Source organism: Hylaeus anthracinus, unplaced genomic scaffold (assembly GCF_026225885.1).
Source record: "Hylaeus anthracinus isolate JK02 unplaced genomic scaffold, UHH_iyHylAnth1.0_haploid 11997, whole genome shotgun sequence".
Lineage (NCBI taxonomy): Eukaryota > Metazoa > Arthropoda > Insecta > Hymenoptera > Colletidae > Hylaeus > Hylaeus anthracinus.
Window position 1 is genome coordinate 7,502,333 of NW_026534344.1, and position 25,386 is coordinate 7,527,718.

Below are 25,386 nucleotides of genomic sequence, written 5' to 3' on the forward strand. Positions count from 1 at the left end.
TCAGCAAGAATTGCTTGAAAATAATAGCAGCAGTTTCTGGAATGACGCTAATGAAATCCGAAAATCTATCGTCCAGTTTGTATCTCTGTAATTAAACCTACACGTCCTTCATTTTATGGCTGTTCCACGAGCGTGCGGCTTTTCATAAAAATCGACGTCGAACGCTGAACGGAAGTTCGTTGGGAGTCACTTTGTGTGCGGTTATTAATCTCTACAGAGTAATGTCGCATTTATACCAGAGCTTCCAGCACCGAAAACATCATAATAGAGATACCGTGCAAGTATGAAGTTACTACGGTATTGCGAATTTTGCCGTTTGAGCATGCGTATTTAAATGATCGAACTTTCCTTGTAGGAGGATAAATTAAATGGGTCCGCGGACTTTGATAATCTCTGAAACCAGTATAAATGAGTTTCGTTGGGCCGCAGGGAAATCAAAACTCCCCCTCTCTTTTCGTCTGGGATTGCATTGCCGTAGCAACACGCCATGAGATTCGAATACCTACGACACATGATAATTTTGACGTTGGCTCATTTGATGGACAAATAATACATCGCGTGGACCCCCTAGTTACCCTGTATGACGACAGAAATAAAGAACATTGGGGATATTTCATGGCGTACACCCTTGAATTACTTTTTTACCACTATACCACTATTCATAATAAAAAATGGGGATATAATTTAGACTGTTACATTAATTTATTTGAATGTGAAATAAAATTAAATACGAATAAAAAATAGAGACACAGAAATGGAAATTGTCGAATTTGAATTGAAATGGTGTTGCATTATGATGTTGGCATCTGTGTATAAAATAATTTATAAAATCTTTAACATGTCAAAATACACTTCATAGTGGAAATAAATATAATATGGATGAATAGATATATTATGTAACGTATATATACTTCGGATCCAGGAGGAAGTAGAGGAAAAGGAGATACCCTTGAATTAATTTTACAATCATTATACAAAAATTCGAAAAGTCGATCGAGGAAAAAGATGATTAAATTTGTCAAACGATTTAAATTGAAAATTTCAAAAGGTGTCCTCTAACAACTTTTATAGAAATAATGTTAAAGAATATCGAATATTGCTCTATAAGCTCCTGCAGCCACGATAGTAAACATTATTTCTCACAATAATAATCGATACCAAACGATAATTCTGTTTCTTTCGCTTATGTTTCAGGGTTTCACGAAGGAGTTCACGACGCTCACTGCCCTAATTACTCATCACTCGGTGATGCCAGAGTTGTTGCCGTGCCCACTGTCTCTAAGCCGGTACAATCCCAGCTTCGTGAAGAGTGATTCCAACAAGGACTTTGCGGACATCGATTCGGATCCTGATTACAACACCCTGGCCGACTTCCGGAAGATGATGGCCGATTTGAACGTCTAGAATGAATCTCTGGGGAACCGAAATGACCCGGAAGGCGATTTGGAACAATCGATTCGTTCAACGACGCTTTCAAACTTCGAACAACCGTGGCAAGCTCGTTCCAAGAGACCACGCGAGACTGAATCACGCTTTGGAAAGAAAACGCGTTTACAGACACGAGGAATACGCGAAATCGAGAGGGAAAAACGCGCGTTCGCGTTGAATTCCGCGTCGATCGTGCTCGTTAAAAGGGGCATTGTGATCGATAGCGTACGAGAACAATGCGCTGTGTACTCGAAAACGAAACTGTATGTTCTCGCGGTGATAAGTATTCGTAAGTCGTCGATATCGCTAAGGTACTATTAACGAGTAAATAATAGCAAATCAAAAGTCGAAGGACGTACAGCAGGGAAACTGACTCCTTATTTTGTAGATCGATTCGCAGAGTTTTGCTATTAAATCGAGACCGTTTGATATCGACGTCGCTCGATTGAAATGCCAACGAATATATCGCGGTTGCAACGGATGTGTTCGTTGGCATGAGTCCCTTAGGAGCGTCGCTCTGTTTGCGCGTTAACATATCCTGACACCAGCTCTGCGAAGGGGAGTCCTGGAGAATAACTAGTTCGCAGCATCCTTTCGTGTGAAGTGAAGAATTACCGCAAGAATGGGATGAGTATATTTTTGAATGTTACTGTGAATGTATTTTGAATGGATTTCGTATTGAGTGGACTCTGTAAAACTGTATCGGTGTCACGATACGGTCGCGTTTAGTTTACGAATCGAAGTTTAACCGACACCATTGCGTTGACAACGATCGTTATAGGTCTGGACAAATTGGTAGCACATGTGTGTTATATGACATTTCTCGAAAACAACGTACAGTTTTTTTAATCGTGGCGCGAGGAAGAAGGAAACTTGGATTAAATCAGTTTGTGCCCACTGACTTTCACAATAAATAAGGTACACAGATAAATAACAAAGACGAAATGATAACACGCTAACTTAAATTTAATGAAATAGTTTCAATTATTCAGCAGCCTCTGGTTCAACACAGATACAGGAATCTGATTTTCAAGTAAAATATTCTCTTTAGAAAAGTTCTCTTTTGTCAAGCAACGTGTCTTCTAGATGAGGAACAATTGTTTAAAAGTGTCTAACAATGATAATAAATATTTATTAAGTAGAAGAAACTCCGCGCTTCGGTCTGCATTTCGTTAAAATCGAATGGGATGGTTCTAAACCGAGTTACAACACTTTAAAGTTTCTTATTTAACAGACACTTTAATCGTAATGTGTAAGAACGACCGACAAAAATAGTAGTAAACATTGTAGTATTTCCTGGATGGAAAACCCTTCAAGTTCTGTAGAAGAGATACGAGTATATCTTTTTTTCCTTTTGATCGCTGATTCTGAATTTGAACTCAAAATGTAGAAATTCAAAATGGCGGACCCAATATCGCGGAATATAATACGAAAGTGACTGGTTTTGAATGAAACTTTATTCAACATAGATTAATAAAACTAGAAAATTCCATGTCCAGAGATTAAATATAGCACACATGTACTATCCTTATTTCCAGTACTATAAAAATTCCACTACATCTTGTGATTCGGTGCTGGAATACTATCAGGAAAGAGCAACGCGTACAGACCGATGTATGATTTTGTATTTGTTTGAATGCGTCGACACTGCGATTATGTTTTCGTTGATTTTTCGATCGATCGTTGAGAGGTGAAAGCAACTAAACAGTGTGTTCCAAAATTAATGTACATGTGTTTATATGTATATAAATTATAATTATTGTTATACCATACTACTTATATTTAATTAAACGAACTCGGCGGTGGAGCGTTAGAAGGGGCTGTATTCCTTGGAATATCGACAAGACGTAGAATTCCGGGAGCGTCGAAGCCGATGGAGAAAATAACTTTGCAGTGGTAATTTAATCGATCGACTCACCTAGTCTTGTACAGAATTTGCGTGCGCATAGTGATTAATTAAGACGAAAGAAGGGGGAAGAATAGGGAAATTACACACGCGTTATCAACATCGACCAGCGAAACGGAGAAATGTGTGCCGCTTTTTGTACGCCCATGAGCATAGAACTGTAAGGGAACACTTCGTGCAATTCCTACTCCTCAATTTTTGTTTGTTTGTCAATATGTAACGAAACGACTTATCGAGACAACTGCCGCCCTTCTATATCCGATGATACGGAACACATCAGATCAAACTACACGAACGGCCGTCAATTTATCCTACGAAGCAACGTCGTTGAGACGTACGCTAACCGACAAACGACAAAATAATATTTTACTAAGAAGTTTACGCGCGTTCAAGTACATCTGGCAACGAAATTGTATACAACTCACTCCCTGCCATGTTAGGATTTACATATAAAAATCGATAAATGTGGTTTTACATTCATTTATTTAAATCGAATCAACCGGACGCATGTAAGCTATAATGCGGACTTCAATGAGCAAATGTAAGCAAAATCGCGAAGATAAAATTCGCTTATCGTCATCCTTCGAGAAACGAATAGGATAAAACTTCAGCGTGATTTAGTTAGTTAACGAACCATTCATTGTAACTTCGATATCGAGATTAGGGTACAGGAAAAATCTTTGTATCGCCAAATTGATTAACGTTCTGCTAAGATGAATGCGCAAAGAAAACGAAAGGAAATCAATTAATCGTTGTAATCTACGCTAAGCGAGACATTAATCACTGCTTGAAGTTTGTAACGTTTTACGAATCATTATAGCAATGCGTTGTATAATTTCAATAAAATTATTTATTAAAATAAACGATAAATAAAAATAATATAATTTAGTCTATAAACTAACGTCCGAAATAGTTTACCCACTATAATAATAATTAGCCTTCTAGGCTACAGGCAGTGAGAAGTCCACGGTAATATTTTCAAAAGGAAGAAGTGAATAAGTGAGTTTAATTTATAAGGGTGCGAAGTGATATAACATGACTATAACACCTAATGTACCAATCTTTCATTCCTTCGTTTTTTACATTCAATTCTTGCTTTACGTTACTTTGCATTTGTATAAGTAGTTTCTAAGGGTCATATGTCCCTTATAGCTCGGGTACCTCGGGATCGCTAAACCCGTACTGTAGCTACCATAGCTACAGCCCCTGAGGGCAACAAAAAGAACTGTCCACTTTCAGACAAGTTTCACATCCTGATGTCATTTTCATAAATTTCAGGAGAACAGGAATCCCAAGAATAAACGTTCCTACAATGCATAACATTGGGATTTAATAGGCGCTTTTCAAGTACACGATCTCGATAAATCAAAGACGGAAGAGCAAGTCTTCCGACTGCGGCCTTCGATAGAACATGTTCAGAATGACCTCTGAGTCTAAAAAGTATAGTCAATATTTGGCTCGGGTAGAAACTGGGGTAATTTTTCGTTATATCCAAATTTATTTAATGAAGGAAGGATTAGCTAAGCACGATGTTTGTAAAAGTATAGACTTCGCGTAGCCTATGGTTATTTATCGTATCGGGATTCGGGAAATATAGATTCAACGACTAAAGTTTATAATATTAGGTTTTATAAATTTTTATTTAGCAAGGAATAATGTTATTTTTATTATAATTGTACAAAAACTTGTAGTAATACAATAGATATTTCTTTATTAAACATCTTGGTTAACGACATGTTTTCGTCTCTCTGGAACGAAAGGTACTGTTCCAGGTTTGGAATGGGCACGCCTGTTAGCCTCCCTAAAAGAACAGATGAACATACATAGAAAAGTGCTCTATTAAGCGATATATGTATGTATATCTTATATCAGTTTTCTGTTCCAATGATACGTACTTCCGGCTACTTTTCTCGCGGATTGTGCGTAATTCGGCTTTAGCGTTATAAATATGTTTCGGAACCTGTCTATGCCGAGCGATTCTTTTAATTTGGGGATGCGCAGCGAACTTTTCTTTTAACGCTTCGCTGTAATATAAAGCTGATCTCTCTCTAGGTTTCAGCTATAGCGACATATTTCATTAATTGTTTTAATATATCAAACCATACAGAAAAAAATTACATAAGAAATTATTTCGATTACATACTACACCCAATTTTTCTGATGCTCTTGCCTTCCATATTCTAATATTCATCTCGTCGCTACCGCTAAGAATATATTTATTATCTAGAGACCATGCTGTGCATGTCAGTCTTTGCATACGTTTTGTGTGATAAACTTCTCGAGAATGACCTTTATTGGCTTCAAAAATACGAATAGATTTATCATAACTACCCGATACAAATTCTTTTCCTGTCGGTGAATAATCAACATCTATCACAGCTTCTACATGGTCCATATGCACGTTTACTGGTGTGTGTAGCTTGCGAATATCGTAAGTATATAGACTAATGAAAATATTAATAATTCATTATTAGAAATTCTTGTGCACTGAATAATACATTTTTTTAAAACATACTTATAATCTTCATTAGCACATGTAAAAGTTACAGCTTCCATGGGATTCCAAGACAGTTTATTAGTTCTTAACTTCATGAACACTTTTCTCAGGGGACCTGTTTCTCTGGCATCATACAAGATGATACTACGATCGCTTGCACAAGCAGCTACCAAGTAGAAATTTATAATATTTATAACTTTTAAATACAACACTATCCGATAGACAACACAATATTGAAAAATATTTACCAAATAAATTTGGCTGAACAGGATTATATTTAATGTCATATAAGCTATCAACACCCCATTTAAAAGTTTTAATTGGTTCATTTCGAGTTTCCTCCCATAGATTACATACTTCACCACATGTTGCAAATATGGGGTCTGTTTTATGATGAGAGATTCCAGTTATAATAGTCTATAAAATGTTCATAATGTTAAACTTGATATTTTGTACAAAATAATTTGTTTATCTTCTAATACTTCAGATCTTACTTTACTGAGAACTGTATTTATAGGTTCTTCCTCTTCACCTAATGATGGCTTTTCTACTTTCCATATTTTAATGGTTTTGTCGTCACCAACAGTAATAAAATGTTCAGCATTTACATCATACACAATTCCACGTACTGTACCATCGTGTGCCAAAATCGATCGTTCACAAGTTCTTTGAGTAATATTCCATTCCTTTACTTCACCATCAAAAGCTCCACTGAGAAGCACAGATAGTTCTTGGGGATGTTTACACAAACTGGTCACTCCATCCTTATGACCTTCCAAACATCCTATGAAAGGCTTTGCAAATACTCTTTCTAATTTCACTGCATTTAGAGCTCTAGTATATTCTCTTGCTGCTTCAAAGGGATGTAGTGCTGGATCATAATTCCTAGGAACTACATGCAGTGTAAATAATTAGTTAAGACGGTCAATAACGAATAATTTAAACCAGTCGCACATTAAAATATGAAAACGTTTATATTAACGAATATATTTGCTACTTGAAAGGTTATGTATGCGTGCTTAAATATAACTAACCTTTATGAATGTCACGTTTCGTTTCTCGTAAGTATTCATCCGGATTTCTCTTTAGAATTTTCACCTTCATTTTCACACAAAAAAACACAAGAAAGATTGAAGTCAACGAAAAATTATCAAATCACATTGAACAGCATGGACGTATGCAACACGCGCGACATATTTCAAAACCTATCAACATACAACACCCTATGTCGAATAAACCTAAGTAACATTTTCCACAGTTACAACAATAATATCAAGTTGTTTTACATTTTGTGTAAGCACAGTCAGAGTATTATGTAATAAATGACAATTAAATGATTAAATAACAATGATATAAATGTTATTCTTTTTGTAATTTTTAAACTATCACGGTTTCACTTGTGGGTTCCCGGTATTTTCGCTTAAATTAATAGCCATCTAGCAATGAAAGTACCGAACTAATTTTTGGACTTTGTCAGCGCCTCTATCAGGAAAATGCTCAAGTTTGTCCTCAATAGTTCATATGGGCAACGATAGATGGCGCGAATTCCACGGTATTTACCGACAGAATGGTAATACCATAAAAATTGCGCCATCTATCGTTGCCCATTTGAACTATTGAGGACAAACTTGAGTGTTTTCCTGATAGAGGCGCTGACCAATCTCCGAATTTAGTTCGGCATATTCACCATTAGATAGAGACACCAATTTCCCCCGGGAAATTTGAATTTCTTTTACAAGCATTTGTAGATACTATTGATTAGTCTACGAGTTTTTTCTGGATAAATTAATACGCTAATCAATTTATTTTTCACTAGCGATCTGTCCCGACTTCGCATGAGAGTAATTTTAAATTTTTCTATTGTTCTTATAAGATTTCCTTATAGACGCATTAATCGCTTTTCCTCTTGATGTAATCACGAAAAAATACTAAATTATTTCATTGTTAAGTATACATAAATTGTTTAATTATTGACAGTTAATGAAGGTGAAATTAAATTTTGTTTTTAAACAGCTACAAAAAAATAGTAGTCAGGAACAACTGTAATGAAATAAACGTACAAAAGATATTCTTCAAGTCATAAGAAACAAGTTGAGTAATAGTAGATGACAAGAATAAAGAGAAAGGTAAGAATACTATCGTAAACGAATTAACGTTACGCTGGAATTCTTTGTAGTAAGGTTACGGTTGAATGGGTCAGTAGCTCTTTACGAAGAACTGTTTCGTACGTGACACCTTGCACATAACATTTATATAAAATCATAAACTGTAATTAAGCGAATCCTATTACTTCGTAAACCATTTCCAGGAAGTGTAAACTCTACATAAGACAGTAGTTTCATTCGAAATGGCAATACAATAATTTATTACAACTCGTAAATTACTACTGAAAATAATTCATCAACTAAAAATTTTAATCAACAGTTATTTTCACATGAGTAACTCATTTTGAAATATGGATACATTATATATAATGCGTGTTCAAAAAAGGAATATAATAGTGGAATTACAGACACAACGTTTTAAGAATTGGTGTCCGTGAAGAGTATATAAGTATCACGCGCAGTCATGCGCGTCAGTATCATCGGTAACAAGTGAAAGAGATTCACTTTGTTTGTTATCAAACAGTGAACAGTGTCAATCATTTCAAGTAAGTAATTACCTTTTATAAAGTGGCTACTGATACTTGATAAACAAGATTGGACAAGAATGTGACGTTTAAAGCGGATATTACTTATCGGAGATGAATATGATAAAAAAATAAGACTAAATTTCAATTAAAGAACTTGGTTATAAAACTAGTCGGGCAAGGTCAATGTGTAACCATCGCGATGACTTCTAGATTTTGTCACGAAAATGGTTTATTTATAGGCGTACAACCTATAAAAATCATATGATAGGAAAGATTTCAATGTTTGATGTAATACCTGTACAATTCTTAAAAATGATATGTGTGGAATGTATAAAACATTAATTATTTGTAGAATATAGAAACTGTAAATTTGAGTACTGTTTAGAAAATAAAAAATTTCCAAATTAATTGATTAAGAGTTTTAATATTTTTAGTATAAGCAGAATAAATTAAAATAATTTAAGTTTTATTGGTAGAGCAGAATGCATTAAGATTAAATTAAAATATAGGTCTTATATTAATATCTCTCTGTTAATCCTATTGACATTTGTTAGAACATATAAGTGACATATTAAGATGTTTGCAATGATTTGAACTATATTTCAATTTTATAAGATATATACATTATAAATCTGCTTCTTATAAAGTTGAAATTAACATAAGTATCATTTATAATTACACTGAAACATAAAAATATATGTTTACAAATGTATTTATTGTAATTAAAAATTTGAAATATTATAGAATGTTTCGTACATTAGTGATGAGGCAATTAAAATTGTCAAGAATTAGACAATTACATTCTACACCTATGAGTAAAAATAAAGGTGTAATAGAAAAAGAGGCATCAAAGCCTAAGGTTTCAGAAGCAGAGCAAGAAGAAAATTTGTTAGGTAAAATACACTCAATATACTTTTTTATATAATTCAGTTACACAAAAAATAAATTATTTTTTATATACTTATAGGAGCACCTATGCATCTTGTAACTAATTTTGATAAAAGAATATTAGTATTAGTTAAACGTTATCCAAGTATGGATGCTGTTCCCAGAAAAGTATCGTAAGTAAATATATTGAAGTAGACATGTTTATCTTAAGATTTTTTATACACATTACATTATTGTTTCAAGTGCACGTGTGTATTGTACTTTCAATAAATTGAAAGTATTACCTTAAGAATTTACATATTAAGTATTACTTATGTTCCCTATTCATTAGGTACGACTGTATAAAGAATGCACACTCCAAGGCAAGAATTTATGCATGTAATTGCATGATTGTTTTTGCAATAGTGGGCTTCATTTGGTCTGCTATGAGTGGAAAAAGGGAACTAGCATCTGGAAGACACATAATATCGGATAGAATGAAGTTTATTGCTGAACAACAAGCAAAAGGAAAGGCTGAAGCTGAAGCACGTGCTGCTGCTGCTTCAAAGTCATAAATCAGTCTAGTCTATATTTTAGTGTCCAATGAAATACTTCAAAATTCTAATGACTAACTATTGTCCAGTAAAAGGTTTATAAAATCTCAAATAGTTCCCTGATGTACTATTAAACATGATTACTATGTCTATAATACTTTTAAATCAATAATAATTTAATTTATAAATTAACATTTAGGAAAAATTGTTTTTGTTATGTAAAATGTACGCGGCATACGGTAAATACTCTTCTAACGTTTTAAAATTAATTTATAGCAAATGTATGAATTAGAGTAATTTTCAAACATCAGGCTAATAAACTATTGTATTATATTTAAATATATGTTGAAGTTTCTATGGTTTCCTTTACTTACATATAATACATTGATGGATTAGAAATAATTTTAATAGGTTATAAAGAGATGTCAAAAAAAAATGGTTTAATGATCATTTTCACATATAACAAATCTTATGTATTTACTATTTCAAAAATGCAGTAACTAACTATATTTATACATCTAATTACAATTTATCATGATTCTGTCAGGTTATAATAGCCTACACAACTATAAATGCGGTTAGGCTTATAACCACTTAATTAAATGAGGAGTTCAAAAAGGTGATCAATGACATATTATTAAGATCCTATGTTCGATGGTTTATAAAAACTGCGGCATCTTTCATAATACACTTGAAATGTGCGGTTTTTTACAACTTCTTCTACATTTAATTCTGATTGTAATAATCTCATTGTACTCTGTTCTTTTCTTAATGTTTTAAGAAGCTCTGGACTCTCATCACCATTATCTCGTTGATTCCTCAATTGTTTTACTTTTTCTTTAGTAGCATTTAAACATTTTGTAATAGCCAGTTCTCTTTTTCTATGACCTGACTGAATTTGTTCAAAGAGATCCTTACATTTCGCTGTTGGATCAATTTGACTTTTAAAAGATTCTGTTGGAACTGTTGTGTTCAACATATAAATAATTTTGTCATCAATCTGTCGCATTTTCTGCAATGCATCCTGGAAGAAAACAATTATGATTAAATAACTTAATAAAAATATTTCAATTAATCAATATTCCATTATTCTGATGTTAAATTCCTTAATAATTTAATCGTTTTTATTTTAAACATTTTAAATACAACTATATAAAGGTAAACTATTAAACATGTTCTAAATAAATACTATTGTTACATGTTCGGTTCTTTATGAACATGCGGCAACCTAACCTAAACTAGACTCAAAATATTAATACGGCAAATGATAAATTAAATTTAATATTTTATATTATATTAATATATTAGTATAATCTCCATAATGTTTCATAACTTAAATGGTTTTTAATGCGTAAATATTATATAAATTACTTTATAATCGTAAACAAGTTGAAGATATATTAGGTTGACATCGTAAAGATTTCAAGTAATATTCGTTAAATAATAACTAAAATAATCTAATAAAAATTGGGAATATTGTTATTTAATATCCTTTGTGTTATTTTCATTTATTTTAGAAATACCTGAAACTCTAGAAAATCACCACATGCAAGAGTCATGGCTGCCATATTAAATGAAGCTTGTTGAACACGGAGTTACGACTAAATACTGTAGGCGGTCGATTTGATGTAACGTAGAATTTATAATTTGATATAATATTAAATATTAATTATTCCGTAAACTCTATTGAATATTAATTCTTAGTGCAAACAATAATCATTTAAATTATATTGTTAAATTGTACGGTCTTCAGGTAATTTCAAATGACTTATTGAATATTACTCTTATTGTTACATAAGAATATTAACAAATGCTAAACTTAACAAAAAATATGAGCATTCCATTACGCACGCAAGAGTGTTTTTTAAACCGAGTTCTTATAAGATTTTCTTATAGACAACATTAGTCGTTTTTATATTTCAAAACCTATCAACGTACAGCACCCTATGCCGAATAAACCTTAGTAACATTTTTCACGGTTGTAGAAATAATATCAAGTTGTTTTACATTTTGTGTAAATATAGTCAGAGTATTATCTAATAAATGACAATTAAATAATTAAATAACAATGATATAATTGTTATTCTTTTTGTAATTTTTAAACTATCACGGTTTCACTTGTGGGTTTCCGGTATTTTCGCTCAAATTAATAGCTATCTAGTGGTGAAGATGCCGAACTAATTTTTGGACTTTGGTCAGGGCCTCTATCAGGAAAACGCTCAAGTTTGTCCTTAATAGTTCAAATGGGCAACGATAGATGGCGCGAATTCCACGGTATTTACCGACAGAATGATAATGTACCAACCGACGTCGGTAAAGACCAAACTCCGAAATTAGTTCGGTATGTTCATCGTTAGATAGAGACACTAATGTCCCCCGGGAAATTTAAATTTCTTTTTATTTAATTAAATTAAAATCCATTACAAGCATTTGTAGATACTATTGAGTAGCTTACGAGTCTTTTCTGGATAAATTAATACGCTAATTAATTTATTTTTCACTAGCGACCTGTCCCGGCTTCACCTGAGAGCAATTTTAAATTTTCTACCAAGCTTTCTTTTAACCGAGTTCTTGTAAAATCTCCTTATAGGCGACATTAGTCGTTTTTTCTCTTGAAGTCATCATGAAAAAATACTAAATTATTTCGTTGTTGAGCATACACAAATCATTTAATTATTGATAGTTGATGGGGGTGAAATCGATGCTCTGAATGAAAATTAGTCTGTAAATTTTTGAGTATTTTAGAAGACTTTATTTGAAAATAAAAGATTTCGATTCCTCTCTGTTTCCTCAATTAATTACATTGTTACTTGGAATCCTAACGTTTGTAACTCTTTTGCCATTGTTTCTGTAACTTCACGTGATAGAGTTTTCAGGGGTGCACGTGTTGGTCCAACGTTGATATTTGTTAGTAAAGACATTGCTACTTTCATAGTTTCTACCCAGTTACCTGTAATTTAACATTTAATATTAATTTTTTAAAAAGCAATCAAATTTTTCCAATCACACCCTTTAAGTGGCATTGTTCTAATCTCTGCAGGTGCCACTTAGACAGATCTACACTGTGTATTCTTCAAATACAAATACGCGAAATAATAATCTGCAAATAGTTTTACCATGTTTCGATATAGCGAGGACAGCCCTCGACAATTTATCCTGCAATTCTCTTGCTTTCAAGCTATTTCCTTTTTTTCCTTCTGCAAGAATTTCAAGCGTAAGTTCTGGGAACATATTTATACTTGTTGCTATAACCGAATCCATCCCTAAGGCAGTGGCAGCACATATCAGCTAAAAAGTAAAAACATTTGAAGGAAGATAGAATAGTGTGTACAAGAATAAAATAGTGAAAGAATGCAAATAATGCATATTGTTTAATGTACATTATATTCATAGATCTCGTATTAAAATTTGTTTAAATCGGAAGTTAAGAAACGTGTGGTATAATATCAAATTAATTGATGTCTACTTTCGTGTATTTGGTTTATTACTTCGGGGAATTTTCAACTTCTCGAGAAAATTGCGGTGACGTCCTACTATGTTGAAATTTCAGAGATTGAGAGAGGCTTATCCGGGAAATCCTTCCCTAGACGCAACGTTATTAATTGTTTGAAAATCTCCAATTACTCGACAGGGTAATCTAGCAGGATCTACTGGATAAGCTTTACCGATAATTCCAACTAACAGATTCAGGAAGAAACAATAATATTGCTTTCTGTACAAAAATTGTTATCATTACCCAAGCATGAACTAATTATAAGAAGATATAAATTGTTTAAGGATCTTTTTTGTGTTTGGAACTTGTGTGAATATGAGGTTCAGGCCAATTGGCTTATCCTGTGATAGAGTTGAAAGATTATATTTCTAATAATATTAATTCAAAGGTTTAAATATAGTGCTATAGTTAAATATATAACTATGGAATTACTTCCTTAACTGGTATTGCCAGTGTTTATAATAAAATATGTATTCGACGATACCTGATCATTTCCAAGGAAAATCACATATTTCTTGTTATCAGCGTGTAGAGCTAGAGCACCTTCTTCCAAATTGGGACTTGTGAATTTTATTCCAACGAAATTTGGAATTCTTTTGCCGAGAGATTCAAGAAATTGTCCCATATTCACTAAAGGAGAAGTATTTATATTAATACGTCATATGCTTACTGTCGAAAACAATGATACAATACATAAATTCCCACTATTTACAAATGACTTAATTTTATTTAAATAATTAATTTACCATTAACGTTAGTGAACATTGGGATGTGATAATAAAGAAGTGGCGTATTTGGAGCTGCCGCGCCGACTAATTTTAAATATTCGGCCAGCTGATCTGACGTTGTTGGTTTAAAGTATAATTCTGGTAAGCACAACAAAGAATCCGCTTTGATACTTTCGGCGTGTTTCGCCTATAAATGAAAGGGATAATTTGATTTACAATATGTTAAGAAGGCGACCGAAGTAAGGAAGAGTTCAAAGTTCAACTTAAAGCGTTAATAATTTATATGCAATTTTACTAGACTTTGTTCTCTGTAAATGTGTGTTGTAATAGTGCAGTTTACACGTACAAGTTCAAGAACGTCCGGAAGAGGAGCACCGCCTACTTGAACCATCAAGTGTTGCTTTGTTGTTTTTACAGCGTTTGCCCATGCCTCGACAATTAATTTCCTTTCCGTTACGGACATAGACATACCTTCCCCGGTCGTTCCATTTACTGTTGATTAACGATTACATGTCTTTACCATTCGAAAGGTTTCGTGTATTTATGTACTCCTAAATTATTTAGCTTAGAAGTAATGGAATCGATACCATTTTGTTTTCATTTATTAAGCTTGAGAAATTCTTCCAGCAGTACTGTACAGTGATTTGAACAAATACAATTAAAATATAATTGTTACTTACCAAGCACCCCCGTGATTTTTTTTTTAGCTAAATATTCGGCGTACTGTGGTATAAGTGACAAGTTCAGAGTTCTTTTGCTAGAACGATAACGGATTAAATCATATCAATATATTCCACATTGTATTTCCATATGTTCGTAAATATTAGCTTTCTTGTAGTCTGTATAGTAATGTTGTCTAATGAATTTCAAACAAATTACCTGTCATTATTAAAGGGTGTTAATACAGGAACTACGAGTCCTCTGAAAGTGAACGGTGTTCTCTATAATTAAAAAATGAACAAAGTTTTGTTATTTAAAATACAATTACATTTTAAGTAGTACAATTGATGTCACGAAGTTTTACAAATATGAAATTAAAAATTCATCAAGAAGTTGGAATTTGTTTATGAATAAGAGTTACGAGAGTTAGAGTTTCTAATTAAAACTACCTATTGTTAAAATTGATTATATCCAGTATTATAACATGATTATACCTATCCGGTATTATAAAAGAAAATTGTGACATTTCCCCCTTGTAAGTCTACAGCTGTAAACTTACTATAACTATAACTAGTGGAATATTATGATAACACAGCTTCCAGTTTTCAAGATGATTTCCATTTACTACTAGGGCAATTCAAGCTATGACTTAACGTCACGTGAACATGAACAGTGCTTGTGATAACAGCAGTATCGCGAAGCAAACGTTGATTTTACCATCTACCGAACGTAATATTTTAAAGGATATTAGAATAACGAAGATTGGACTAATCCCATTGAGCGTTTTATAGTTTGAGAACGACTTTTGAAAAATTGTAATTAATGCACGCGAGAATACGTACCGGCATCGTGGAGTGTGAAACGACGAGTATGCACAAAACTAATTGGCTTACTATACGAAACTGAACGCCGTGGAATATTTTCAGTTCGCCTCTGATAAGATTGTATCCAAGCCGTATCAGTATCTTCTCCGATGTTTTCGATGCTTTTTTTTTTATCATGCCACCGTCATTCATTTGCATAACTTTCTCCATTTTTCTCAGTTACACGAATATAACAAATTTATTGTTAGCTTAGCTTATGAAATATTTTATGTGCCGACAGTGTGCATTGTACGTTATGCATAAAACATTAACTGTAGTAGAAATGCTGATTAATACGATTGAGATTTAAAATCGGACACGAACGCATTACAAGTTTATGCAATTTTACAGTGCAGTTTTACTTTTATTGGATTAGTTAATTAATTCCAATATTCGCGAAATAGTTGCTTTATTAGTTCGCAATTTTTATATTGCAGTTAGTAATTTTACCAACAGTCAAGATTTATTGGATATACGTAGGTAGGGTTGAATAAATAACAAAGATTCTGGGCTATTTATAAAAATGCTTTTATGTTTATTTACATGTAGATTTTCTTTCTCTCAACAATGCCGATGATATATTAACACAGTATCGTTAGTGATAAATTATATATTAAATTCAAGACGGTCGCATGCGTTTTCGGTTTTTAATAGTTAATACGTGTACGTTTGTTCCTCGAAACGAGAACGTAGACTACTCAAGAGTTTATTATAGTAACGCCAAAGAGAATTCTATGCAATGTTACACGCTATTCGCGCAACGTCGTCCATTTGTTTCGTCGTTTCAAATTTACACAAGTATCACTTAAATGCAACGTAATCCCTTCTACGACGTTCTGGCGTGTACTAGTAAAATAATTGTTCGTTTATCGATACGTTTACCCTCTTTATCCTGGTACTTTTCGATAACTGTCGCAACACGCCTGGACTCGACGTCGTGGCAAATATTATGATAACTACTAATACAGTTTTAGGACTTGCCCTCACGGACTTTCCCTTTTAAATAATGACTTCCACGTATACCCTACGAAAACATTTCCTTTTAACGTACATTTTGCCATTACCGTTATTAATACAATTCTTAATTCTTTTTCAATCACCTTTTTCTGTGAGTTCTTCGCCGAGTTTTGCTCGTATTAATTGATCGACAAGGAACTAAACATGTACAATTAAGGATTTATGCATTCGAAAGAGGGCGATTATCGATCCGTAGGAGACTAGTCACAGGAACTAAAGATCACTAGAGTATCAACGTAATTACGTAATAATAGGAACAAATTGAAACTGACTAGAATATGATTACAAATTCGCCAATTGAGATGTTTAACTTTCTGAGAACATATGAAACGTCGAGAAACTCTTATGCGTGCTTGAAATTGTGATCGAATTCATCCTCGGGATGAAAATGGAATCTTCTTTCAAACAAACATTTGTATTTTGATGTGGCTTCGAATTGGTGTAAATATTTGAGCTTCGATGAAATTTTAATTGAAATTTACGCAGACGTCTTTAAGAGAAATTGGCAAATTTATCGATTACATTCTAAATTTGTGGCACAAAATCGAACCTTCAAGTTTTAATTGCAATTCATTTTGACTCGAACGTCGACGTCGATTCGTGAGATTGTTGTTCTGTAATTGCTTCGAATTTATACTTATTTCCAGATAAATACAGTGTTAACACTTACGCAAGAAGGATACATTTAAGTGGTGACGTAACCAGAAGATGTATTTACCAGAGAAAATACCTCTTCGATGAAATGGTATTTTGCAATACTAAAAAACGGATTTAAAAGTAGAATACAACGTGTACGCGTTACAAATTACTATTAGAAAATCAGTATAAACGAATAAACGAGAAGACTTGAGTTGAAGCTAGTTTCAAACATAAAGTCATCATTTAATTATTCTTAAGCAATTTATATCTAAAATCATTAAAAATTCTTATAAAGAATATAGAAATTTAGCTGTTAAACAGAATTGCAAATATGCTTACTTTAAAAGAAATCCAAATTCATTCACAGTCAACTAAACAAACAACATTTTATTCAGATAACGCTTATCAAAATAAAATGATGGAACCAATTAATATTTTTAATCGAACCATAAATCTTTGAATATCCAAAAGTAAAAAAATTTAGATTTACATAAAAACATTAAACGTAAGTACCTATAGATAAATGTATAAAATAAAATAAAAAATTAATCTTCCGTTTGTTTATGCGATGAGCAAAATCAACATATGCGTCTAAGTATAGTCTTCGTGGATATATGCTTTAAAAGAAAGTCACTTGGGAATTTCAATTAAATTTTAATAGGCACGATCGTTTGTGGCACTATTTTAAAATCGTTACTTCTCAGCTGGTTAAGTTACAATTATTCGACGAAGACTTTACTAATCGATTAACCATTTAACGATTTTTTCACGCGACCCATACCAACTGTTACAACGACCGAATTTCCTTGACAATGCAACAAAAAACCGTCGATGAGAATGCAGTGGAAACGAACCACGATCAATTAAATTCACGCGTACGCGCGCGCGCACGTGTGCGTTTGCACCTTGTGTGTTTGTGTGTGTGTGTGTGTTGTGTTGAATGTGTACTTACGTACTTTAGGTAATACATATATATTTAATATATGTATCTATATCGTAAAATTCACACTTATGAAAAAGACATCTTATTTCAATATTAATAGATAGATTAACAACCGTGGCCGGGCCAGCCTGGCCACATGGCAGAAACGGCTACTTAAACTGCTTTTATCAACTTTTATTTTATCCTTAGAGCTTTTCATCTTTGGCTTCGAACCCGCGCCCCGTAAAAAAGTGTCGTGCATAATTCATAGCCGTTGAAAGTAACGTGTACGACTTGATTCGACAACAATCGCCGCGCTGAATGTCAGTTTCCATTTCGTTAAACAATTTCTGTGTCTTACGTTCACATTTCTTTTTTTTTTTTTTAAATATTTCATGACGAAAGTTTGAAGTCTCTAATAATAGTAGAAAAACTCCCGAGATTTCGTAACGTTTTCCACCCACGATATGCAATAATTCGAACAGAAAATAATTGTACCGTCTCTTAGGTTGTCACAATTTCTCAAGTTGAGTTATCACCACCACCACTGTTAACAACATCTTGGTCTTATTCAAATTGTACCCGCACGCTTCTCAAGTTGTTACAAGTAGCCTCAAAATATATAACAATCCGAGAGACAGTACTGCCTCTCAGTTTGTCGCAACTCCTGTCTTTAAACTTGTCACGGAATCATCCTATCCGCCGTTAATTACATCTCGCTCCGGTTCAAACTGTACCTATCGGCCGTTGCTCAAGAGTTGGCGAAGTACCGACAAACCAGAGGAGACCGAGGGGGCAGAGGATCACGTTCGCTCCGCCTAAACCTTCCCAGGGTCTCCTCTTTTTTTCGAGCAGTCACACTGCATAGTCAGAGAGTTAACGTTACGCCAGTGGTTACTAATGCTTTCTCGCTCTATTTTGTTCAATGCCTTCGTCACGCGACAGCCAATTGAGCTGGTTCGCCAACTCCTGAGCAACGGACAATACATGCTCTTCGAGTGGTCGCAACTAGATTTTAAACCTGTGACAATCCAAAAGGCGGAACTGTACTTGAAAAATGGAAACTGGTCTAGATTTTCCGACTTCGGTACGCTCTTGCCGAGCCTCGCTCGACGTAGAACCGCGAAGCGTTTAATCGTGCAATTCTTCAAAGACCGTCCACTTTGAGATTTGTTGTATCACAAAATGACAATGTACTTCAGCGACCAATTGTTATCGAACCGCTCGTTACATATATAGACGCACGCATGCATCGCCGTATGCGTACATATACGTATCCGTGTGCAGATACATTTTCACATTCGAGCATACGTATACGTACGGATGCGTATAATCTATCTATTTATTTATCGTTTAGGTATTACGCGCACATATTTAATGTAACAGCTATCGAAGAACCACGGATATGTACAATAGGGATATGCCCGATCAATACAAGGTATATGTGTATCTCTTTCGTATATGCGCAACGCGCTTTATATATATATATATGTATATTCCTCGTCGAATTCGATTCGATCAAAAAGGATAATCGAGTTGGCTGACTGAACTCACTCGTTTCTTTTACGTTGATTTAGATACTAGCGATCCTCTTGGTCTCGAGTGGGATAATTTGAAAAATTCAGGATTTACGCGAGTCTGTTGCCACGTATAGTACGGTACCAATGAAACAGTGATAACGGTTACAAGTGTCTGTGAATGGCCAAACGTAAGCGATAGTATTATATAGTCTGTCAAGGAAGAATATATTTTCCTTTGAATCTAATAACAGAGGCGGCTGTGAATGCATTCCATATATAAAAAGAAGAAATACAAATAGAAATAAAAAAGATCATATTATTGTAATACACAATTCTCATACTAATATTTTTGGAATACTTAACAGTTCTCAAATTATTAAACCACATAGGTCTTACAAAAGAACCGTGTTGAATACTTTTCTAAAGACAACTGAAAAAATAAACAGTTAAAAAAATACGTCGATCACATTCTTCCTCGACAAACTGCACCCCACGAACACTGTATTTTGCACAAAAGTTTGTTTCGAAAGCTGGAAAAGATTAAACGGCGCATGGATGACGAGCAATTCACGAAACTCGATTGCGTCTTTTTAAATCTCGTCGAATACCGATCTCGAAACCTCGTTCTCATTTCTCTTCGTCCTCTCCGATTACCCTTAAGTTCCTACATCTTTATCGACGAAAAGAAACTTAATATTGCATCGTTTACGTTGAAGTGGCCCTTGAGAGAGCACGTTCGAACATATACTTAATGAGAATGGTCCCAAAAGTTTTAACAAGTAGTTGTTTCTTTCTGATGGTGTGCAATGTACGTAGTTTTTCGTCTTATAATTATCTTCAACAAATCTTTCGGAATCAGCCGTAAAGAATAGTCTTTCGAGCATAAGCGCCGTTACGATCACCGATTCAACGGGAATTTTTGAAAAGAAATCCGAAAGAATTCTTGCCTTTGCAACATAAACTATGCTAATTCTGAATATAAAGGAAAGCGAGTTTTATTTAAAATCATTCAATTTCAAACGAATTCGTTGATCATCGGAATTCATAGTTGGCACCGTCGAGTTTACGTTCTTTTTTTAATTTTTGTTTTCTTCCCATAACTACGTAGCGACGCCAATGCTTCTGAAAAGTTTAACAACAAATAGCAGCTTGATTCGAGAACTACTGCAGTATTTGTAGCTGCTTTCTAAGTTTCGAAAGACGTCCGTTGTAGTCGATGATATTCTCGATGCGGGGGTTTTGTCCGAGACACAAGGAGCATTGGAATTAATCGTAAGAATTAATTATCGTCATTAGTAGCCATTGTTTGATCTATATACACAATGTTCCATGATTCTGTTATACGCTACGTTACTTACTATAAGACGTTACTTATCGTGTCGTATCATCGTAAAAAATTCAAGTATTGAAATAAATGTAACGATAACGTGAAGTAACAAAGCGAATAGTCAAATAAGTGACGTATAAATACTCGTTAACAGTGTACATGTTTGTTATTTAAGTATTTATATAATATATGTTCAAGAAACTGTAAAGAAATAGTACTATTGCAGCAATTTGTAACAATTTGTTGCAAATCTAGATAGGTTCTGTGAGATCAATTATGGATGTAATTGTAGAACAGTTTGAGAATTACTCATTTTATGAGACTAACGTAAAGGTATTTTCGTATATAAATATTTCAACAGCTGCATAACTAGCCACTTGTTTCGGAATTCGACAAACACGATCAATACTGTCCGAACGTATAAAGAAATCAGTATAGTTTTACACTAGAAACTTAAACGAAACGTCAAGTTAATTACATTTTAAAATATCAGTCAATCGACAGACACTGTTTTTGTGTTTGCTATTAATTTCATATTTGGTAATTGTCAATTATCGAATATCACTTTCGAGCTAGTCCGATTTGGACAAATTTAACTGTTCAACGGTTTATTCTTCTCGGGTTCTATATTTTAACTTCGTGGCCTGTTTTAGGATACGTTATTACGTAGTTTGAAAACACGGGGAGAAGATACGCGAAGGAAGTGGCGTCCAAAAATATATCAGGGTGCTCAGCGGTGCCACGAAGATCATCGAAGAAGCTATTCTACGCCGCACAGCGCCATTTAACCCTTCGTGGTCCAGATTTTATGATTTCAGTGCATTTTTGTCGAGCCTCACTCAACGTCGGGCCGCGAGGGGTTAATTCTAGAAACGGCAGAGAAAAAATGTCTCATTGCAAGATTTCATCCCGCGACCACTTATTTCTTTTATAGTATTTGTCAATTTGCAATAGTGAGAGCTGATGAAGTTATAAATTGTATACTATTTCCAAATCTTCAAATGCTAAATCCTTATTGTGCGTGGATCGCCCAAGATCGAAATGTTTACAAAAGTATTAGATTAATAAAGACTTGGAATAACCAAGGTTCTATTTTATGTGATATAATACGCTTTCTAGAAAGGTCTTTCTTTCTCCTTGCAATATACAAACGTTCTCCAAATGAATTTTCGCCGCTTCCAGAATTAAAATGAGCTCCGTCCGACGTAGGACTGCGTAAAATTAATGCAGAACTGTCAGGTAAGGTTTGTTGAGACTATAAAATACCGTAGAGTGTATACTAGAATATGAAATACGTTAAACAACGTGTTCGTGGCGTCTCTGGCCCGCGGTAAATAGATTTCATGTTACTCTTTACGTTAATACTTGCACCTATACGTACATATAGAATAGTATCGTGAAAATTAGGCGGAAGGTTTCGATGGAAGTACCGAAACCGAGTGGTGTGCTGTCCTTCGAGCGATCGAAATGAGATGTTTACAAGTGAAAGAACGACCCGACGCTCCTTGGTCTCGTATTTACAATCTACAAGTATCCTCGTTTAACAGTCCAGGGGTATGGGCAACGATTGTAAAAGTAACACCGATCTAACCTTTCTCCTCTTCAGTATCAACAATATATAATAAATATTACTACGAAGCGAGCACGCGACGCTTGAGTTACCAATTTGACTCCATTTTCACGTAGTTATGCTCTTACACGGAGTACATCGCAATTTCATTCGACTGAAAAGTGTCGATTCATTCGTGATTTGTATGTTTCTAAACGCAGAATACGCTATTTAGATTTCGTAATGGTGACACTATGGCTGTCATGGTACTCTTTACATTCGCAGTAAAATGACTAGAATTTCATTTTACTGTATGCATATTCCTTGTGAATAGATTTTGGTTAGATCCGTTAGGCTACCATTAGATCTTCACAACTTATATTTGGATATTCCTGGCTTAATATCGAAAAGTATCGAAAGAATTTCAAAAAAATTGTATACCATTCCTTTATGTAATAAACATCATATATTTTAACTTTTATACTTCATGCAACATTGTATTCGTTATTTCATCAGCTTGTAGACGTACCAGTTTGCGTTATAAAATATTGTTTATCTTTTTTCTTTCTCTTATACTTATTCCACATGAAAATGAATGACGAAGCCATAGAAAAACTTTTTAGACCTAAAACTTAAGGAATGCAATAAATAACATGTCAAAAAATATTCAATTAAATATTAAATCAAACAAATATTAAATTTGTACAAGGTGTAAATACTTAAAGCGACATAAAATAACCGATTATGACTAGAATTAAAAATTGGAAAACGTGTCTTAGTATTCTACATAGCTCTTTACTTGTGATTCTATGTCACGAGTAATTTTTAGTCAAACTGGTGCCACAAACGTGACGTTCTTCCTTCACGAGTAGCAAGAATCTACGCGCGTTGAGATTTGTCATCCGATCGTATGCTTGATTGGATATAATAACGGAAAGGATAATGTAATATGTACAAATATTGGCCGCACTGCATTCTCTTAACAAATCTGTAATAAATTTAATCTCCAAACGTACAAGTGTATGTCGTTTGCCGTTTCATAGGCAAGTTTAACCGGCATCGATTGTGCTGATGGCTATTAGCCAGGGAGCTACGGTTTCGCGTGGGTTCCTAATCACCGACGCCATCGTTACACGGGAATCGTTAAGGTCCTGCAACCGAAAGAATCGACTTGGCTAGGCCCTCAGAGGGTCAATGGGTCTTGACTATTGGCATTCTTAATGGAGATGCCAGCGTGTTATGAAGATAATAGTAACGTAAAGCAAGAATTAAACGAATTTTACATTAGGTGCTATAGTCAAGTTATACGACATCGCACGCTTATAAATAAAATTCACCCACTCACTTGGCTAGGTGAGAAAGTTCTAGGAATAAGAACTCCTTCTTTCTCAGCTTCAAGACAGCCAATTGTTGTTTCACTCTAATCCGCAGTAGAGACAATGAGAAGTTGGAATTCTCTTCGACATGACATTTAATGAGAGGACGACCAAGTCGACTCCTTCGTTTCCCGTACTTTAAATAGTCCGTGTGAACTAAACATTAGGGTAAACTAAAAGTTTTGTCCAATTTTTTTCTCTTCTCTCTGCGTTTTATGTTAACAAATGTTTAAACTGGATATATATACGTTTTGTGTTATATATACACCAATTTATAGGTTTCAGATAAGGTATTAGATAAGTATGACTGAACTATTGTGTATCTCTGATTTGATCAAATTAAAAAGATTAGAAGATTAAATAAAACTGCTTTCGCCTAATTTGAACATAGAAGAAAGAAAAAAATCGGAAAAAACTTTCGGTTCACCCTAATAGTACAATAGTTGCGCCGAACGTAATTCACGCAATCGTCGAGAATGTGTATATATATGTACATATATATGCAAATAATACTGTTCTTTATACTTGGTTTTACCAAAGACTCGCGGTAGCAAGAAACGTTAACTTACTCCATCGCGAATTCAAGAATTTTGTCCTACGATGAACCTCTTAGTTAAAATGCAGTCGTTTAATTTGCGGACGAGTCACATCTATAAGCATCGCATCTATAAAATAATTTAAATACACCGTACTTGGGAGCGTACCTCTAAGCATACATCGATGATAGAGCTTGACTAGACGTCTTCATTTGTCATTTAAAAATGGTAGACCATTCGGTCGCTTCTCGCTTTGTTTCACTTGGTGTCGTTACTATTTCTACCTTTCATTTTACGCGAGAACGGAGGCGTCGATAACACCAATCGATAATCAATGTTTAACCATAACGCGAACTCGATCAAACGGACACGTCGCAATAAATCATCGGTCCAACTAAACTGAGAATAAATTGTACCGCGGGAAAAGTAGATTTGCATAAAGATAATATCGTTAACACTTTAGCTTCTGGATCATGCATCATTCGGATTTTCACATACATGCTTAAAAATAAAAAAAAATACTTTATAAATTGTTCGTGAATGCCATAATTGATATTTCTGGATTCAGAATAATTTTACACGTTTACAATTTATTGTTTTATTTCATCTTGGATAGTTTCAGTTTTAAAATTTCATTGAAAAATGTAATTAATGAAAAACTTATAACATTTTTTTTGCAAAGTAAAGCCAAAGTGTTAATCTTTATTGCGCCTATTACGCGAAGAAGACTTTGTAAAAAAAAAGAAACGTAAGAAAAGAATCAAAATTTCACGAGGTGTGAAAAATTTGCTAGTAGATTGAAAATTAGCTACCAGCGTTGTACATCTTATAGAAAAGATAATTGTTATTGTCGTCGAGTGAAGTCTTTCGTC

General features: G+C 33.9%; 5 protein-coding genes across 19 annotated transcripts in view; 2 read left to right on the forward strand and 3 right to left on the reverse strand.

The window, feature by feature from the left end:
- Positions 1-4,545, forward strand: part of LOC128889700 (EGFR adapter protein-like) — a 197,097-nt gene extending 192,552 nt beyond the window's left edge. For all 13 annotated transcript variants that reach the window (XM_054147564.1, XM_054147558.1, XM_054147565.1 and 10 more), the window contains one exon: positions 1,195-4,545. In XM_054147564.1, coding sequence (XP_054003539.1) covers positions 1,195-1,404 — 210 coding nt within the window. In that variant the 3' untranslated portion in view covers positions 1,405-4,545. The remainder of the gene's footprint in view (positions 1-1,194) is intronic.
- A 392-nt stretch (positions 4,546-4,937) lies between these two features.
- LOC128889777 (DDB1- and CUL4-associated factor 13) lies at positions 4,938-7,042 on the reverse strand. Its single transcript, XM_054147747.1, has 7 exons — positions 6,866-7,042; positions 6,326-6,723; positions 6,080-6,248; positions 5,850-5,997; positions 5,478-5,778; positions 5,230-5,393; positions 4,938-5,135 (listed from the first exon to the last, which is right to left on the reverse strand). The coding sequence occupies exons 1-7, from the start codon at positions 6,933-6,935 to the stop codon at positions 5,048-5,050; spliced, it is 1,338 nt and encodes a 445-aa protein (XP_054003722.1). The 5' UTR covers positions 6,936-7,042; the 3' UTR covers positions 4,938-5,047.
- Positions 7,043-8,404: 1,362 nt separating this feature from the next.
- Positions 8,405-10,225, forward strand: LOC128889748 (protein FAM162A-like). Its single transcript, XM_054147684.1, has 4 exons — positions 8,405-8,481; positions 9,208-9,356; positions 9,431-9,524; positions 9,683-10,225. Exons 2-4 carry the CDS (start codon positions 9,209-9,211, stop codon positions 9,903-9,905), a joined length of 465 nt encoding a protein of 154 aa, XP_054003659.1. The 5' UTR covers positions 8,405-8,481; position 9,208; the 3' UTR covers positions 9,906-10,225.
- Positions 10,226-10,335: 110 nt separating this feature from the next.
- LOC128889749 (protein MIX23) lies at positions 10,336-11,586 on the reverse strand. Of its 3 annotated transcripts, none has more exons than XM_054147685.1 (2): positions 11,408-11,586; positions 10,336-10,908 (listed from the first exon to the last, which is right to left on the reverse strand). In XM_054147685.1, exons 1-2 carry the CDS (start codon positions 11,450-11,452, stop codon positions 10,522-10,524), a joined length of 432 nt encoding a protein of 143 aa, XP_054003660.1. In that variant the 5' UTR covers positions 11,453-11,586; the 3' UTR covers positions 10,336-10,521. The 3 variants fall into 3 exon arrangements, with proteins under 3 accessions (XP_054003660.1, XP_054003661.1, XP_054003662.1); XM_054147686.1 differs by lacking the exon at positions 11,408-11,586 and adding an exon at positions 11,256-11,394; XM_054147687.1 differs by lacking the exon at positions 11,408-11,586 and adding an exon at positions 11,333-11,356.
- Positions 11,587-12,599: 1,013 nt separating this feature from the next.
- On the reverse strand, positions 12,600-15,866 carry LOC128889823 (N-acetylneuraminate lyase-like). The gene is made up of 8 exons (XM_054147825.1): positions 15,608-15,866; positions 14,985-15,046; positions 14,786-14,862; positions 14,452-14,597; positions 14,124-14,292; positions 13,862-14,007; positions 13,001-13,172; positions 12,600-12,834 (listed from the first exon to the last, which is right to left on the reverse strand). Exons 1-8 carry the CDS (start codon positions 15,797-15,799, stop codon positions 12,683-12,685), a joined length of 1,116 nt encoding a protein of 371 aa, XP_054003800.1. The 5' UTR covers positions 15,800-15,866; the 3' UTR covers positions 12,600-12,682.
- Positions 15,867-25,386: the final 9,520 nt, after the last annotated feature.